At 39.4% G+C, this 16,583-nt stretch overlaps 1 protein-coding gene across 1 annotated transcript in view; it reads right to left on the minus strand.

The window, feature by feature from the left end:
• Positions 1-16,583, minus strand: part of LACTB2 (lactamase beta 2) — a 34,598-nt gene that overhangs the window by 2,512 nt on the left and 15,503 nt on the right. The window contains exons 4-5 of the mRNA XM_040261365.1: positions 5,120-5,298; positions 2,012-2,160 (exon numbers count right to left, since the gene is read on the minus strand). Of these exons, the coding sequence (XP_040117299.1) occupies positions 2,012-2,160; positions 5,120-5,298 (328 nt within the window). The remainder of the gene's footprint in view (positions 1-2,011; positions 2,161-5,119; positions 5,299-16,583) is intronic.

Here is a 16,583-nt window from a genome sequence, read left to right on the forward strand (position 1 = left end):
GGTGGGCTACAGTCCATGGGGTCACAAAGAGTCAGACATGACTGAGCAACTTCACTTTCTTTCACTTTCACGGTGGTTTTATTCCTAGCTTTTTAAGGAGTCTCCATACCGTCAAGAAGACAGCTTTAACTCTAGGTTTTTATATAGTAATAACCAAAACTATTTCATCCTATATATGTCTCACTTTGGGTCACTGCTGCTGCTGGTGGTGCTGCTAAGTCACTTGTCATGTCTGACTCTGTGTGACCCCATAGACGGCAGCCCACTAGGCTCCCCCAGCCCTGGGATTCTCCAGGCAAGAACACTGGAGTGGGCTGCCATTTCCTTCTCCCATGCATGAAAGTGAGAAGTGAAAGTAAAGTCACTCAGTCATGTCTGACTCTTAGCGACCCCATGGACTGCAGCTTACCAGGCTCCTCCGTCCATAGGATTTTCCAAGCAAGAGTACTGTATAATTCACTAGCTTGTTGTATTGTTTAGATTCCACATTATAAGAGGTAACATACACTTATTTGTCACATACACTATTTGTCTTTTTTATTCTTTAAATAAGAATTTTTCAAAGTCAAGTTTCTTAACTAAATTGACTATCTTCATTTCTCAGCTCCCTGAAAATGTTTTGTTAAGGTCATCAAATTAGATTTTAATGAAAATTCAAAGAATTCTTTTAAGTCCTCATTTTACCTGAAATCAGCAGCACACCAGGCTTCTGTCCTTCACTATCTCCTGGAGCTTGCTCAAACTCATGTCAAACTCAGTGATGCCACCCAACCATCTCATCCTCTGCCGCCACCTTCTCCTTCTGCCCTCAATCCTTCCCAGCATCAGGGTTTTTTCCAATGAGTCAGCTCCTCGAATCAGGTGGCTGAAGTATTGGAGCTTCAGCCTCACCATCAGTCCTTCCAATGAACATTCAGGGATTGACTGGTTTGATGGGATGTTAAAGACCTTTACTAAATGAAACTCACTCAGGTTCCTTTTCAAGCTCATCTTTAGTTACACTCTCAGGTATCTTATGGCTGTATAGGTTATGGCCATGGAGTCGTAAAACCCAGATAATCTTATTACATTCTTAACCCCTAAGCTACACTGCCTACATCAGTTATCTAATACACATTTGCTCAGAAACTGAATCCTACGGATGGATTGCCACATGCTGCTGTTAAACAAGAATGTGCTCAGAGGCCACTGTGTGAGGGGCTCTTTCTCTACTAAATGACTCTCCTCATGCTCTTCTTTGAGGCCTTTCTCCTTTTAATCCTTTGGGCTTCCCTTGTGGCTCAGCTGGTAAAGAATCTGCCTGCAATGTGGGAGACCTGGGTTCAATCCCTGGGTAGGAAGATCCTCTGGAAAAGGGAAAGGCTACTCACTCCACTATTATGGCCTGGAGAATTCCATGGACTGTATAGTCCATGGGGTTGCAAAGAGTCGGACATGACTGAGCGACTTTCACCTCCACAGGCACTGCTACTAATTCTCACTGCTATTAGCCAGGATCTGTCTCCAGCAGATCAGCCCTTCTCACTCGCTGCCGAGTAGGACACTAGATAGTCAAGATGGTCAGAGTAATATATTATTGTTGTTAGCTGCTCAGTAGTGTCCAGCTCCCTGTGATTCCATGGACTGTAGCCCACCAGGATCCTCTGTAGCCTGACCATGGAATTTTCCAGGCAAGAATACTGGAGTTGGTTGCCATTTCCTTCTCCAAGTAAAACATAAATCATAACAAAGCCTCATCACCAGGCTGTTGGCAATGATCTCCTACAGAATGAAGTATAAAAGGCATAATAATGGCTCAGAAGGGTTATTCTGTAGGCCCGTGTTTATCAACTTCTGCATTCTAGAAATGAGATTTGATGATCTCAAATCTATACAAGTGACTAATATTACTTAAAAAATTAACAGGCTCATTCTGTTCCATGATGTGATGAGTTTACCAAATTAATAGTCTAGTGAATAGATTCTTCTATTAAAATTGTGGCTACGTACAAATAAGATAAACAAAAATTACCTTGTAAATACTTTTTACAAGTTCCATTGCTGTGAATGACTTTTCAAAGTTCTCATGAAATACGGTAAGAATCTGCTGTTCTCGGATGTTTCTGTGAGAAATGTATTGTAGAATTTTAGCTTCAGCATTATGGATAACTGGGCCATGTCCTGAATCAGAATAATTATAAAAATTATTTCAACCAAATAAAAAATTTTAAGTACAACTGAAGTTAGTTCACTCTACTCAAAAAATATTTCATACAGTGTACTGGAAAAGGCATACTAAATATACAAGTGAGAATTATTTGGAAAACTATACAGGTAATAAGAGATTTAAAAATTACATATCAAGACAAAAACTTTTAGAGAATTATGTCAAAATCTATATAAAATATTACAGTGTTATTAGAAAAAAGAAAAGTAACAATTAAAAGATAACAATAAAATTAACAATTAAAAATAGTAACCACAACAGTAAAAACAGGTAGTATTAACAGTGTTCATTATTTGCCAGTTGTTCAGTTGCTGTGTCCGACTCTTTGTGATCCTGTGGACTGTAGCACGTCTGGCTCCTCTGTCCTCCACTATCTCCCAGAGTTTGCTCAAATTCATGTGCTTGAATTGGTGATGCCACTCAACCACCTCATTCTCTGCTGTTCCCTTCTACTTTTACCTTCAATCTTTCCCAGCATCAGGGTAAAGGTAAACTCTTTTCTAATGAGTCAGCTCTTTCCAACAGGTGGCCACAGTGTTGGAACTTCAGCTTAAACAACAGTCCTTCAGTGAAAATTCAGGGTTGATTTCCTTTAGGATTGACTGGTTTGATCTCCTTGCCATCCAAGGGCTCTTAAGAGTCTTTTCCAGCACCACAATTCAAAAGCATCAGTTCTTCATGGCACTCAGCCTTCTTTACGGTCCAACTCTCACATCTTTACATGACTACTGGAAAAACCATAGCTTTAACTATATGGACCTTTGTTAGCAAAATGATGTCTCTGCTTTTTAATACACTGTCTAGATTTGTCATAGCTTTCATTTCAAGGAGCAAGTGTCTTTTAATTTCATGGCTGCAGTCACTGTCCACAGTGATTTTGGAGCCCAAGAAAATAAAGTCTGTTGCTGCTTCTGTTGTTTCTTCAATATTTGCCATGAAGTGATGGGATTGGATATTGTGATCTTAGTCTTTTTTTAATGTTGAGTTTATTTGCCAGATACTGCTCTAAATGCTTGATACACTTTATTCTTACAAGAATCCCATGAAGTACATATGTTTATTTTCCCCTTTGAACAGCAGAAACTGAAGCATAGGAAGGGTAATTAATCTACCTGCAGTTACATAGCTAAGTGGAGCTGGGATGCTTTTAACCACTCTGTGTTCTTAACCACTATGCTTATCAAAGATTGAAAAGTGGAATATATAAAGTAACTTCATGGAAGTGATGAGCTATTAAAAATTCACAAGGACCACAGCAGAACTTTGAGCCTTATGTACAGGCTAGCAGTTCAGAAACATTGATAACCCAGATAAAGTCATAATGAAATTTACCTTCTCTTAAAACAGTGAAAATGAATGTATTACACTAATCTGCAAGAGAAGTTTTTTTTAAGATATTTGAGAACAATCACCAGGAGCAGGGGCTTCCTTGGTGGCTCAGTGAATGAATCTACCTGCCAATGTAGGGGATGTGGGTTTGATACCTGGGTCAAGAAGATCCTCTGGAGAATAAAATGGCACTGTAGTATTCTTGCCTAGGAAAGCCCATGGACAGAGGAGCCTGGCGGGCTACAGTCGATGGGGTCCATGACTTAGCAACTAAAGGGTAACAACAAGAAACCAAAAGTAGACTGACCTCTTATATAAAGAGCTCAGGCTTTATGAGTTTTTGTGAAGACAGCTTTGTGAAGGTCCCGACACTGTACCTGCAGGTCGGGTAGCAGGCTTTAATATGTGGTAGCTGTGGCTATGGAATACCATTGACAAACGCGCTCCTGGTGTACCAATAAGCCACTTCACTGGATTCACTAAAGCCAACACTCCAAGAACCTGTACCAGGCATCCTCTCATTAGCTTTGCTCCAATGTGAGTGCATCAAACATCTACTCTCTTCTCTTTCAAAACAGTTGTCAGCCTCTGCTTCGTTGATGTCATAACATTAATCCAAATGCCTAGTCCCACCAACTGTATGTTTCCCACCCCTCAGCAGTGGGAACTCATGAGAGAATATGAAGGTATTGAAGACATTGTATTTACAGATCTTTTCATGGCTCTGTGGCTAGGAACAAGTTAGAAGGACTTAAAAGAGTCAGTAATTGAGTCTCTTTTCCCTCCTGGGGCCTTCTGTTGGGTCCTGTATCTTTTTTACGTTTTAAGAGGGAGGGGAGATTCATACTGTAGAGCAGGGCAGTGATAGCTGATATACTAATAATAGGTATTTTGTTTTTCCTGAGGAACTGAAATAAATGTACAGTCTCACAGTTAATATGGAAAATATTGATTTCCATGCATGCATGCTTGTTACTTCAGTCGTGCCCTTCTCTTTGCAACCCTATGAACCATAGCATGCCAGGTTCCCCTGTCCATGGGATTTTCCAGACAAGAACACTGGAGAGGGTTGCCATTTCCTTTTCCAGGGGACCTTCCTGACCCAGGGACCAAACCCACATCTCTTAGTCTCCTGTATTGGTAGGCAGGTTCTTTACCGCTAGTGCCATCTGGGAAGCCCCACTGATTTCCACAGTGTGAGTTAAAAAACTAAAGCTCAGAGGTCAAATGTTACTTGGTCACATGGCTAAAATTCAGTCCACAGCAGAAATCAAGTTAACAAAACTAAAGCTAGCTCATGAAATGAAAAACATTTTCTGGTCCCAATAAGTTTATTTCCTTTGTTTAAGAGTTCTATTAACAGCTGGGTAGATGTTAAAAAATAACCCTATCTTTAAAAAAGTTATTAATACAACTCTCAGTCTTCTTTTTAATTGCATTGCTAGACAAGACTTAGGGGTGTAATTTAGAAAGAAGCAGTTTATCCATATCTCTTCAAGGCTGAAGACACACACAGACAAACCAAAAGGAAATCTTTCTCATCATTTGAAACAAATGGTTTGTTAGGTTAAAAGAATGACCCACCTGGATATATAACTTTAGCTTTGATTTTTAATAACTCTTTCAGGGAGTTCATATAATCATAGAGGTCTTCAAATACAGTTGTTCCTTCCCCTAGGATGCAATCTCCAGAAAACAGAGCATTTTCTTCTTCTAAGACTAGAGCCATATGATCATCAGTGTGGCCAGGTGTGTATATAACTCTAGTTCAAAGAAGAAATAGCAACAGTTGGAACTTGGAGGCTTGGAAGAAATTTTGAGACGTAAATTATTCTCTCCTTCTTTATGGAAAAGACACAAATAAATGATGTCAACACATTTTCTGAAAAGAGTGGAGTCTTAACCACTGGACTGCCAGGAAATCCCCTACATGAAGGTTTATGACCATACCAATAATAAACCAGTTAAAAAACTAAGTCTAAATAATTTGTTCTGCAGAGTACTTGATTGCTTAGCCACATACAGGAAACCCTCTCTAGTAGTCATTTTTTCCTGTTATTACTCCTGTACTTTGAATTACTGCAGATTTCACGTTGTTTTCTTGTTTACCGTTCTACCTCACAAGGCTATGATCTCTGAAAGGCAGGACTCCTGTCTAATTCTCATCTTTATATTCCCAATGCTTAGTACCCAGTAGTAGCTAATATCAATATATTGCTTTCCATGTGCCAGGCACTGACTTCAGGAATTTACAAGCATTATACACTTAATCCTTCCTACTAGTAATGGGGTGGGTACTATTAACCTCTTCATTTTCTATTTTAGATAATGAAATCACAGGAGATAGCAAAAAATGTCTGATGGAATAAGATTTAAATTATGTTTTACTTAGCTTGAGAGGTTAATTATCCTTACCTCTTTTTTAAAAACTTTATTTTTTGGCTGCAAAAACAGAGCTCTGTTTTGATTTTTTTAATTAATTATTTTATTTTTTCAGCTGCTCAGTGCAGCATGAGGGATCTTAATTCCCTGACCAGGGATCAAATCCATGCCCTCTGCAATGGAAGCATGGAGTCTTAACTACTGGACCGCCAAGGAAGTCCTTCTCTTTGCCTATTCTAAATAGTATTGGATTTTATTTGCCTGGAATACTTTAGATAATTTTTCTCAAAATGGACTTTTTTGGGGGGAAGATAGGGCAGATATAATTGCATATTTGCATTTATTGTATAGGAATTGAGAGTGTGTTTCTGGTTAAGACTCGATTGAACACCTGCATCTCTTCTTTTCCTCCTAAAACATCAATAAAATTACCATAAAGGGATATGTGAAAAATTGCATAAACCCACAGGAGTGAGGAGAATGGACCATATCATTAGTATTCTAGAAGCTAAAAGAAGACATATGAGTGAGAAATGACTTATTAGATGAGAGAAAAACTGACATCTAAGCTGGCAGACGTGAAAGCTGAGACCCAACCAGATTCACACTGCCAAAGTCTCCAGTTTCTGGACCTGGGACACCAGGAATCTAGAAGTAGAGGGGAGAGTGGCGATTAAAGGAAGAAAGATTGGCTGAGAGTGTATTTAACATTCAGGTCTTCAGATTCCTCTCTCATTTGGAGCAGCCTGACAAGCACCCCAACCCCACTGAAGGAAAAGACTGGAGATTTAATCTTCAACGAAGGAAACTTCAATGAGGGTGAAACATAGACACCGACAGAGGCAGTGACACTCTTCTAAAAACAGGAAGACCACATGAACACACATGGATCCGCAAGCCTTCTTTCCACACTTAGCTTCCACGCTCAGCTCCTATAATGCTGGTAGCCAGGCCTTTACTCTTCATGAAGATGAGAAGAGTCTTCGCTGGGAAACATTCCCAGCTCAGGAAGAAAGACTCTGATTCCTATGTTGGAAGTTCCCCAACTAAACAATTCATCTAGATGACGCCACAGGGTGGCGCACAACCTACAGGAGCCCTCTTATGTTTTCAGAACTCCCAAAGAGCTGTCATCTCCCTTAGAAGACATCCTGGAGGAGGGCATGGCAACCCACTCCAGTGTTCTCGCTGGGAGAATCCCAGACAGAGGAGCCTGGCGGGCTACACTCCACGGGGTCACAAAGGGTCTGACATGACTGAAGTAATTGTGCACACATTCACCCTTAGAAGACACTGGTAAACACCAGATCACCAGGCATCTGAAGAGAGCCTTTCAAACTGAGGAGAGCAAATAAAAACAAGCAAACCAATTTAGAGGCTACAAATTATAAGGAAGAAAATTTCCAACAAAAACAAAAACACACACAAACCTCCCCTCCACAGCCACAAAGAAAAACAGCCCCACTAATGTCCTAGGAGAGATGAGAAGTTGCAACGATGAAACAAGAAAGAATAGTATGAGCAGAGCATTTACGGGGCAAAAAGATCTCCTGAAAGCTAAAACTGTGAGAAGAGAAAAGGAAAAATTGGATTAGGAGATAAAGCTGATAAAAACCACCCAAAAAGTACAGCAAAAAGGCAAAAAAGACAGAAAAAGGAGAAAAAAAAAAGTTAGGGGATGAGTCTAAGCGTTCTAACAAAACAGGAGGGGTTTAATAAATGAAACAGGACAAAACAGATTAGAGAAAACATCAGTGAACAACTTCAGGAAAATTGTGAGACCTGAAGGACACATGTTTCCAGACTGAAAAGGCCTTTCAAGGATCCACCATTATAAACTTCCTCCAAGGTATACCACTGGGAATTTCCAGAACATAGTGAAGAAGGAAAAAAAAAAAAAAGAAAAAAAAAAAACAAACAGGTGGTCAAAAAAGTTCAGCAATCTGAAAGGTTTCAGATTTCTCAGTCTTGATACTGTATTAACTAGAAGGCAATGAAATCTTGCATATGAAACCAAGAAGGAAAAAAGATTTTCAACCTGGAATTTACAAACAGTGCATTTTAAGTCACGTTGGATTAAACAGAGACATTTTTAGATATGGAAGGTCTTAAAAAGGTACTTTCTCGGAAAGCTATTGGAGGTGGGCTCCACCAAATCAGGAGTATCAAGAAAGAAAATTATGAGGTACAGGGCACAGGTAATCCAAGACTGGAGGGAGGCAAGGGGAAGCCCCAGGTGAGCATGAAGGGAATTCTGGGAGGATCATACAGTTAGCCTGGAAAAGACCCATCCAGGACAGCAAGTTAGGAGGCTCTGAGGGAGGTTCATCCAGAACATGGAAGCTCGAGAATCCCAGATACATTTAAACACTCTGAGGGAACATTTATGTGATTGGAGTTGAATTAATGATAAGTATATAGAAAATTATTCAAGTAACAAAACAATTATTAACTGCAGGAAAGCACGAAAGGAAAATTAAGCACCGTTTACTACATGGTTCAGCTGTAAATTAACATTGAATACTGAGCTAACCAAAATTATGACCCCAGAAGACTGGGAGACAGGAATGGAGCCCGTAAGTAAGAGAAGTGGGAAAACCAACTCTGATTTTTTTCAGAGTGGGAAATTAATTAAAAAAAAAACAAACTAGTATAGAACGGACTTTTGGACTCTGAGGGAGAGGGAGAGGGTGGGATGATTTGGGAGAATGGGGGGAAACCAACTCTGATTTTTTTCAGAGTGGGGAAATTAATTAAAAAAAAAAACAAAACTAGCATAGAATGGACTTTTGGACTCTGAGGGAGAGGCAGAGGGTAGGATGATTTGGGAGAATGGCATTGAAACATGTATAATATCTTGTAAGAATCGAATTGCCAGTCTATATCCGATGCAGGATACGGCACGCTTGGGGCTGGTACACAGGGATGACCCGGAGAGATGTTGTGGGGAGGGGGGTGGGAGGAGGGGTTCATGTTTGGGAACGCATGTACACCCGTGGTGGATTCATGTCAATGTATGGCAAAACCAATATAGAATTGTAAAGTAAAATAAAAAATAAATTAATTAATTAAAAAAAGAAAAAAAAAAAGAAACAAATCGCCAGTCTACGTTCGATACAAGATACAGGATGCTTGGGGCTGGTGCACGGGGATGATCCAGAGAGATAATATGGGGTGGGAGGTGGGAGGGGGGTTCAGGATTGGGAACTCATGTACACCGGTGGCGGATTCATGTCAATGTATGGCAAAACCAATACAGTAAAGTAAAATAAAGTAAAAAAAAAAAAAAAAAAAGTGACTAAGAAAAGTGAAAAGAGAAAAAAAAAAAAACCAAATGGGAAAGTCAAGATGCAGCAACAGATTAAACAGTCCTTCAAGATTTGTTACTGTCACTGCTCCACCCTCTTTCATTTTTTTCTCCGTAGAGGTGTCCACTTTCACCCCTTTTGTTAAGTATGTATGTCATGTGCCTGAATTTTTTTTGAGTGTGTGTGTCTGTCTGGCCTAAAAAAGCTACCTACCGAAGGTAATTCTGCATTCCTCTCTGCTTCAAGACCTTGAAAAGCCTACCTAATGGTCTAATAAACATATTTTCAAGTTTGGTTTTAGATTCTAGCAAGTTATGATGAGTAAACCTTCTGGGCTTCCTAGGTGGCGCTACTGGTAAAGAATCTGCCTGCTAAGGCAGGAGACATGAGACTTGGGTTCGATCCCTGAGTCAGGAAGATCCCCTAAAGGAGGGCATGGCAACCCACTCCAGTATTCTTGCCTGGAGAATCCCATGGACAGAGGAGCCTGGCGGGCTATACTCCATAGGTTTGCAAAGAGTTGGACACGACTGAAACGACTGAGCATGCACATGCAGGTAAACCTTTTTTTAATAAAGTAGGTTAGATTACATGACTTTTTAAAGTCTGAAGTGAAGTGAAGTCGTTCAGTCATGTCCGATTCTTTGCAATTTCATGGACTGTAGCCTACCAGGATCCTCTATCCATGGGATTTTCCAGGCTAATCTAGAATTTAAAAGAGAATCTATAAAAAATAGACAAATAAGTTTAAATTATATGTCTTATTTAAGCTTAACTCACAGGACCATATTACTAGTAAACAACAACGAAGCTTCACTAACAAGATGCGTAACTATTAGCAACTAAAGGCTCAGTATTTTTATGGACTACCTCTAACAAACATTTAAAAGTTAGATAGTTTCACTATAATCTACACCAGAACTTAGGTAAAGAAGGAAAACTTATGACTGCCAAATCTGATAAGGCTGCACAAAAAGAAAATTAACTACCCAATCTCATTAATAAATATTATTATAAAAATCTTAACCAAAATATTAGGTTAGCTAAAAAGTTCATTTGGGTTTTTCCCATAAGCTGGCATGGAAAAACTTGAATGACCTTTTTGGTCAACTCAATATTAACAAATAGAATGCAAAAGCAAATTTAAAAATAACATAGTGATCAAATAAAGTTTATAAAAAATGCTAGGGTGTTTCAATAAGATCCCTGATAATAATAATAAAGCTATGGAGAAAACTAATAAGACCACTGCCTTAGACATTGCAAAGATGACAAAATTCAAATTGTAACAGTATTTAAGAAAACTGACACTGCTCTAATAGCATTAATGATAAATTAATAATAATTAGATTTCAACAAAGGAGCCCAAAATGCAGTCCTTGGGTGGAATCTCAAAAATGACAGAATGATCTCTGTTCATTTCCAAGGCAAACCATTCAATATCACATTAATCCAAGTCTATACTCCGACCAGTAATGCTGAAGAATCTGAAGCTGAATGTTTCTATGAAGACCTACAAGACCTTCTAAGACTAAAACCCAAAAAAGACATCCTCTTAATTAAAGGAGACTGGAATGCAAAAGTAGGAAGTCAAGAGATACCTGTATAACAGGAAAGTTTGGCCTTAGAGTAAAAAACGAAGCAGGTCAAAGGCTAACAGAGTTCTGCCAAGAGAATGAACTGATCATAGCAAACACCCTCTTCCAACAACACAAGAGAAGACTCTACACATGGATATCACCAGAATGTCAACACCAAAATCAGATTGATTATATTCTTTGCAGCCAAAGATGGAGAAGCTCTATACAGTCAGCAAAAGCAAGACCGGGAGCTTACTGTGGCTCAGATCATGAACTCCTTATTGCCAAATTCAGGCTTAAATTGAAGAAAGTAGGGAAAACCACTAGACCATTCAGGTATGACCTAAATCAAATCCCTTACGATTATACAGTGGAAGTGACAAGTAGATTCAAGGGATTAGATCTGATAGACAGAGTGCCTGAAGAACTATGAGAGGAGGTTCCTGACATTGTACAGGAGGCAGTGGTCAAGACCATCCCCAAGGAAAAGAAATGCAAAAAAGGAAAAACGGTTCTCTGAGGAGGCCTTACAAATAGCTGAGAAAAGAAGAGAAGCTAAAGGCAAGGGAGAAAAGAAGCGATATACCCATTTAAATGCAGTGTTCCAAAGAATAGCAAGGAGAGATAAGAAAGCCTTCCTCAGTGATCAATGGAAAGAAATAGAGGAAAACAACAGAATGGGAAAGACTAGAGATCTCTTCAAGAAAATGAGAGCTACCAAGGGAATATTTCATGCAAAGATGGGCACAATAAAGAACAGAAATGGTATGGACCTAACAGAAGCAGAAGATATTAAGAAGAAGTGGCAAGAATACACAGAAGAACTATACAAAAAAATTGTCATGACCCAGATAATGATGATGGTGTGATCATTCACCTAGAGCCAGACATCCTGGAATGTGAAGTCAAATGGGCCTTAGGAAGCATCACTATGAACGAAGCTAGTGGAGGTGAATGAATTCCAGTTGAGCTATTTATTTCAAATCCTAAAAGATGATGCTGTCAAAGTGCTGCACTCAATATGCCAGCAAATCTAGAAAACTCAGCAGTGGCCACAAGACTGGAAAAGGTCAGTTTTCATTCCAAACCCAAAGAAAGGCCATACCAAATAATGTTCAAACTATCGCACAATTGCGATAAAATAATCTCACACGCTAGCAAAGTAATGCTCAAAATTCTCCAAGCCAGACTTCAATAGTACTTGAATCATGAACTTCCAGATATTCAAGCTGGTTTCAGAAAAGGCAGAGGAACCAGAGATCAAATTGCCAACATCTGCTGGATCACTGAAAAAGCAAGAGAGTTTCAGAAAAACATCTATTTCTGCTTTATTGACTATGTCAAAGCCTTTAACTATGTGGATTACAACAAACTGTGGACAATTCTTACAGAGATCACCTTACCTGCCTCCTGAGAAATTTGTATGTGGGTCAAGAAGCAACAGTTAGAACTGGACATGAAACAACAGACTGGTTTCAAATCGGGAAACGAGTACGTCAAGGCTGTATATTGTCACCTGGCTTATTTAACTTCTATGCAGAGTACATCATGCGAAATGCTGGGCTGAAGAATCTGAAGCTGAATGGAAGCACAAGCTGGAATCAAGACTGCTGGGAGAAATATCAATAACCTCAGATATGCAGATGACACCACCCTTATGGCAGAAAGTGAAGAAGAACTAAAGAGCCTCTTGATGAAAGTGAAAGAGGAGAGTGAAAAAGTTGGCTTAAAACTCAACATTCAGAAAACTAAGATCATGGCATCTGGTCCCATCACTTCATGGTAGTAGATGGGTAACAATGGAAACAGTGAGAGACTATTTTTTTGGGCTCCAGAATCACTGCAGATGATGATTGCAGCCATGAAATTAAAAGACACTTCCTCCTTGGAAGAAAAGCTATGACCAACCTAGACAGCATATTAAAAAGCAGAAACATTATTTTACCAAAAAGGTCCATTTAGTCAAAGCCATTGTTTTTCCAGTGGTCATGTATGGATGTGAGAGTTGGACTTTAAAGAAAGCTGAGTGCTGAAGAATTGATGCTTCTGAAGAATTGATGCTTCTGGTGTTGGAGAAGACTCTTGAGAGTCCCTTGGACTGAAAGGAGATCCAACCAGTCAATCCTAAAGGAAATCAGTCCTGAATATTCATTGGAAGGGCTGATGCTGAAACTCCAATACTTTGGTCACCTGATGTGAAGAACCAACTCACTGGAAAAGGCCCTGATGCTGGGAAAGATTGAAGGCAGGAGGAGAAGGGGACGACAGAGGATGAGATGACTGGATGGCATCACTGACCTGATGGACATGAGTTTGAGTAAGCTCTGGGAATTGGTGATGGACAGAGAAGTCTGAGGTTTTGCAGTCCATGGGGTTGCAAAGAGTCAGATACGGCTGAGCAACTGAACTGACTGACTGAGATGATACCACTCTAATGGCTGAAAATGAGGAGGAACAAAGAGCCTTTTGATGAGAGTTTGAGAGGAGAGTGAAAAAGCTGGCTTAAAACTCAACATTCAAAGAACTAAGATCATGGCATCCAGTCCCATCACTTCACGGCTAATGATGGGGAAAAGTGGAAACACTGGCAGATTTTATTTCCTTGGGCTCCAAAATCACTGTGGATGGTGACCACAGCCCTGAAATTGAAAGACACTTGCTCCCTCGAAGAAAAGCTATGACAAATCCAGACAGTGTACTAAAAAGAAAGACATCACTTTGCCAACAAAGGTCCGTACAGTCAAAGCTATAGTTTTTCTGGTAGTCCTGTACGGATGTGAGAGTTGGACCATAAAGAAGGCTGAGTGCTGTGAAGAATTGATACTTTTGAACTGTGGTGCTGGGGAAGACGCTTGAGAGTCTTGACAGTAAGGAGATCAAATCAGTCAATCCTAAAGGAAATCAATTCTGAATATTCATTAGAAGGACTGATGCTGAAGCTGAAAGCTCCAATATTTTGGTGACTTGACCTGAAGAGTCAACTCATTGGAAAAGACCTTGAGGCTGAGAAAGATTGAAGGTAGAAGGAGAAAGGGGCAACAGAGGGTGAGATGGTTGGGTGGCATCACTGACTCAAGGCACATGAGTTGAGCAAACTGTGGGAGATAGTGAAAGACAAGGAAGCCTGGCGTGCTACAGTCCATGGGTTGCACAGAGTCAGACATGATCTAGCCACTGAACAAGAAGAAAATAGAAGTGAGTATAACTTAGAATGATTTATCCCTTACAAAAAAAAAAAATCAAGTCCTTATAAAAAATTCTGCTAAAAATGTAATAGATATAAGGTATAAGAACATAAGCTACTAGTGTAAGGGGAGCAATTACTTTTGAGAGGCATTAAGAACTGACATTAAGAATTTTATGCTTTTATAGTTTCTAAGTATATGCTTTATATATTGCAAACAATTACAATTTTATAGTTGCACCAATGTCAAGTTATTAAAGAGATGTTAGAAATCATCTCTGGTCTGATTAAACCTGCTGCAACCTGTTAATGAAAGTATTCATGTTATATGAAAATGATTCCAGTAGGTATATTTCTAGCAAATATAAAAATACGAAGACAGTCTACAGAATGGGAAAACATTTGCAAACCATATATCTGATAAGGAGTTAACATCCAAAATAAATAAGGAACTCAAACAACTCAACAGCAAAAAACCCAATTAAAAAAATGACCAAAAACTTGAATAGACATTTTTCCAAAGAAGACAGATGAAAGACCAACAGGAACATGAAAATTGTTCAACATTATTGGTCATTGGGGAAATCTAGATTAAAATCAAAATAAGATGTCACCTGATGCCTGTCAGAATGGCCATCATCAACAACACAAGAGATACAAAGTGCTGCTATGAGTGTGGAGAAAAGGAAACGCTTGTGCATTACTGGCAGGACTGTAAATTGATACAGCTACTACAGAAAACAAGATGAAGAACTCTCGAAAAATTAAAAATAGAACTACACATCACCAGCAACTCTACTCTCAGGAATAGATGCTCAGGAAATGAAAACACTAACTTCAAAAAATATCTGTAGCCCAACGTTCACAGCAGTGTTATTTACAACAGCCAAAACATGGAAGCAACCTAAGTGGCCACTGATGGATAAATGGATAAAAAAGTTGTGATACACATACACACATACACACAATGCAGGATTATTCAGCCATAACAAATGAGGAAATCCTACCATTTGGGACAATGTAGATGGACCTTGAAGGCATTATGCTAAGTAAAGGAAGTCAGACAGAGAAAGACAAATACAACATGATCTAACTTATATGTGGAATCTTAAAACAACAACAACCACCCATCAAACTCACAGAAAAAGAGATCAGGCATGCAGTTACCAGAGGTGGAGGGTGAGGGGAGGGAGAAATGGAGGAAAGGTAGTTAAAGGTACAAATTTCAAATTATAAGATAGGTACAAGGCATAAAATGTACAACAAGGTGACTAAACACTGCTGTATGATCTATAAAAAAGCTGTTAGGAGAATAAATCCTGAGTTCTCATCACAAGGAGAAAATTGTTCTTTTTTTCTTTTTATTCTTCTTTCATTTCTTTTTATCTATATGAGTTGATGGATGTTAGCTGAACCATAATACATGTAAATCAAACCACCATGGAAAAAACAGTGTCAGTGTGTATCATATCTTACAGACAATCCTATGAACAATCACAATAAAATGCACTTATGAACAGACCCAGTGGTTTTTTTTCTTTTAATTGAGAAAGACTCATTTGGAAAACCATTCTTTTCAGAGTCTGCAAATGGCCTTTTCTGTCAAAGTGCTTGCAATGCCTCCTTCTCCACCTACTGGGTTGAGGGGGGTGAGCGTGGCGACTTTGAAAGCAAGGACTGAGGGTAATGGAATCACAAAATGGAAGGAGCTTGAAACCTCACTTGCAGGAGAGTCCCTCACTAATCACTACCCACTTTTGGACTTTCTGTGACTGAGAACTAAATTTTTCCAAGTTTTAGCCATTACCCATTTCTGGGTTGGTTGACCACAGCAACTAGAATTAACTAATATTAATTAGTGAAGTTAAGGAGTTGATTACCTGAGGTACTTACGTATAAAAAAACTTAAAATTTAATATGTGCTATGACAAAACAATAAAGGTTATAGGAAAGTTAGGGGAAGGAGCAATGAATTTTGCCCAGAAAGGGTTCTGAAACTAAGTAATGGGTGGATTAGGTTTGAAGAATGAACAGATAAGAATCTGTCAGGGAGACAAGTTGAAGGGAAGGGGCAATGCCTGGTACAGGGGATGGTACGAGCCAAGGCCTGGATGCACAGAATGTCCTTGTAACTGTGCCTACGAGGGCAGTGATGAGAGCGAAGACCAGGAACCTGTGGGGCCAGACTGTGACACATCAGGGGAACAAACATCCTCTTGTGTGCAGGGAGCGCTGTTCTACGTTCCAGGCGACACGGAGTATGAAGGGTTAGATTAGGAAGCCAGCAAGACTGAGTAAGAGGTAGTGGTTGTACACATGCTGAAAAAGAGGCTGCACTGCCAAATATTTCTGAGGTTAAAAACTAACCCGATTAAATGTAGCAGGCGAGGATGGGGAGGGGAGAAGGAGGAACAATGAAGAGTGAAGAGGAGTCAGCTTCTATCTTAGCAGAAAAAAAAAAATTCTATAAAGTACTAAGAAAAGTAACTATTCTGAAGTCAGAAAACAAGTACAGTTTGTGGGAGAGAGAAAACCAGAATTAGTTCAGCTTTAAAGATGAATCTGAAATACCCTTTCAAATCCCTCAGACAGGT

This window comes from Oryx dammah, unplaced genomic scaffold (assembly GCF_014754425.2).
Source record: "Oryx dammah isolate SB20612 unplaced genomic scaffold, SCBI_Odam_1.1 HiC_scaffold_19, whole genome shotgun sequence".
NCBI lineage: Eukaryota > Metazoa > Chordata > Mammalia > Artiodactyla > Bovidae > Oryx > Oryx dammah.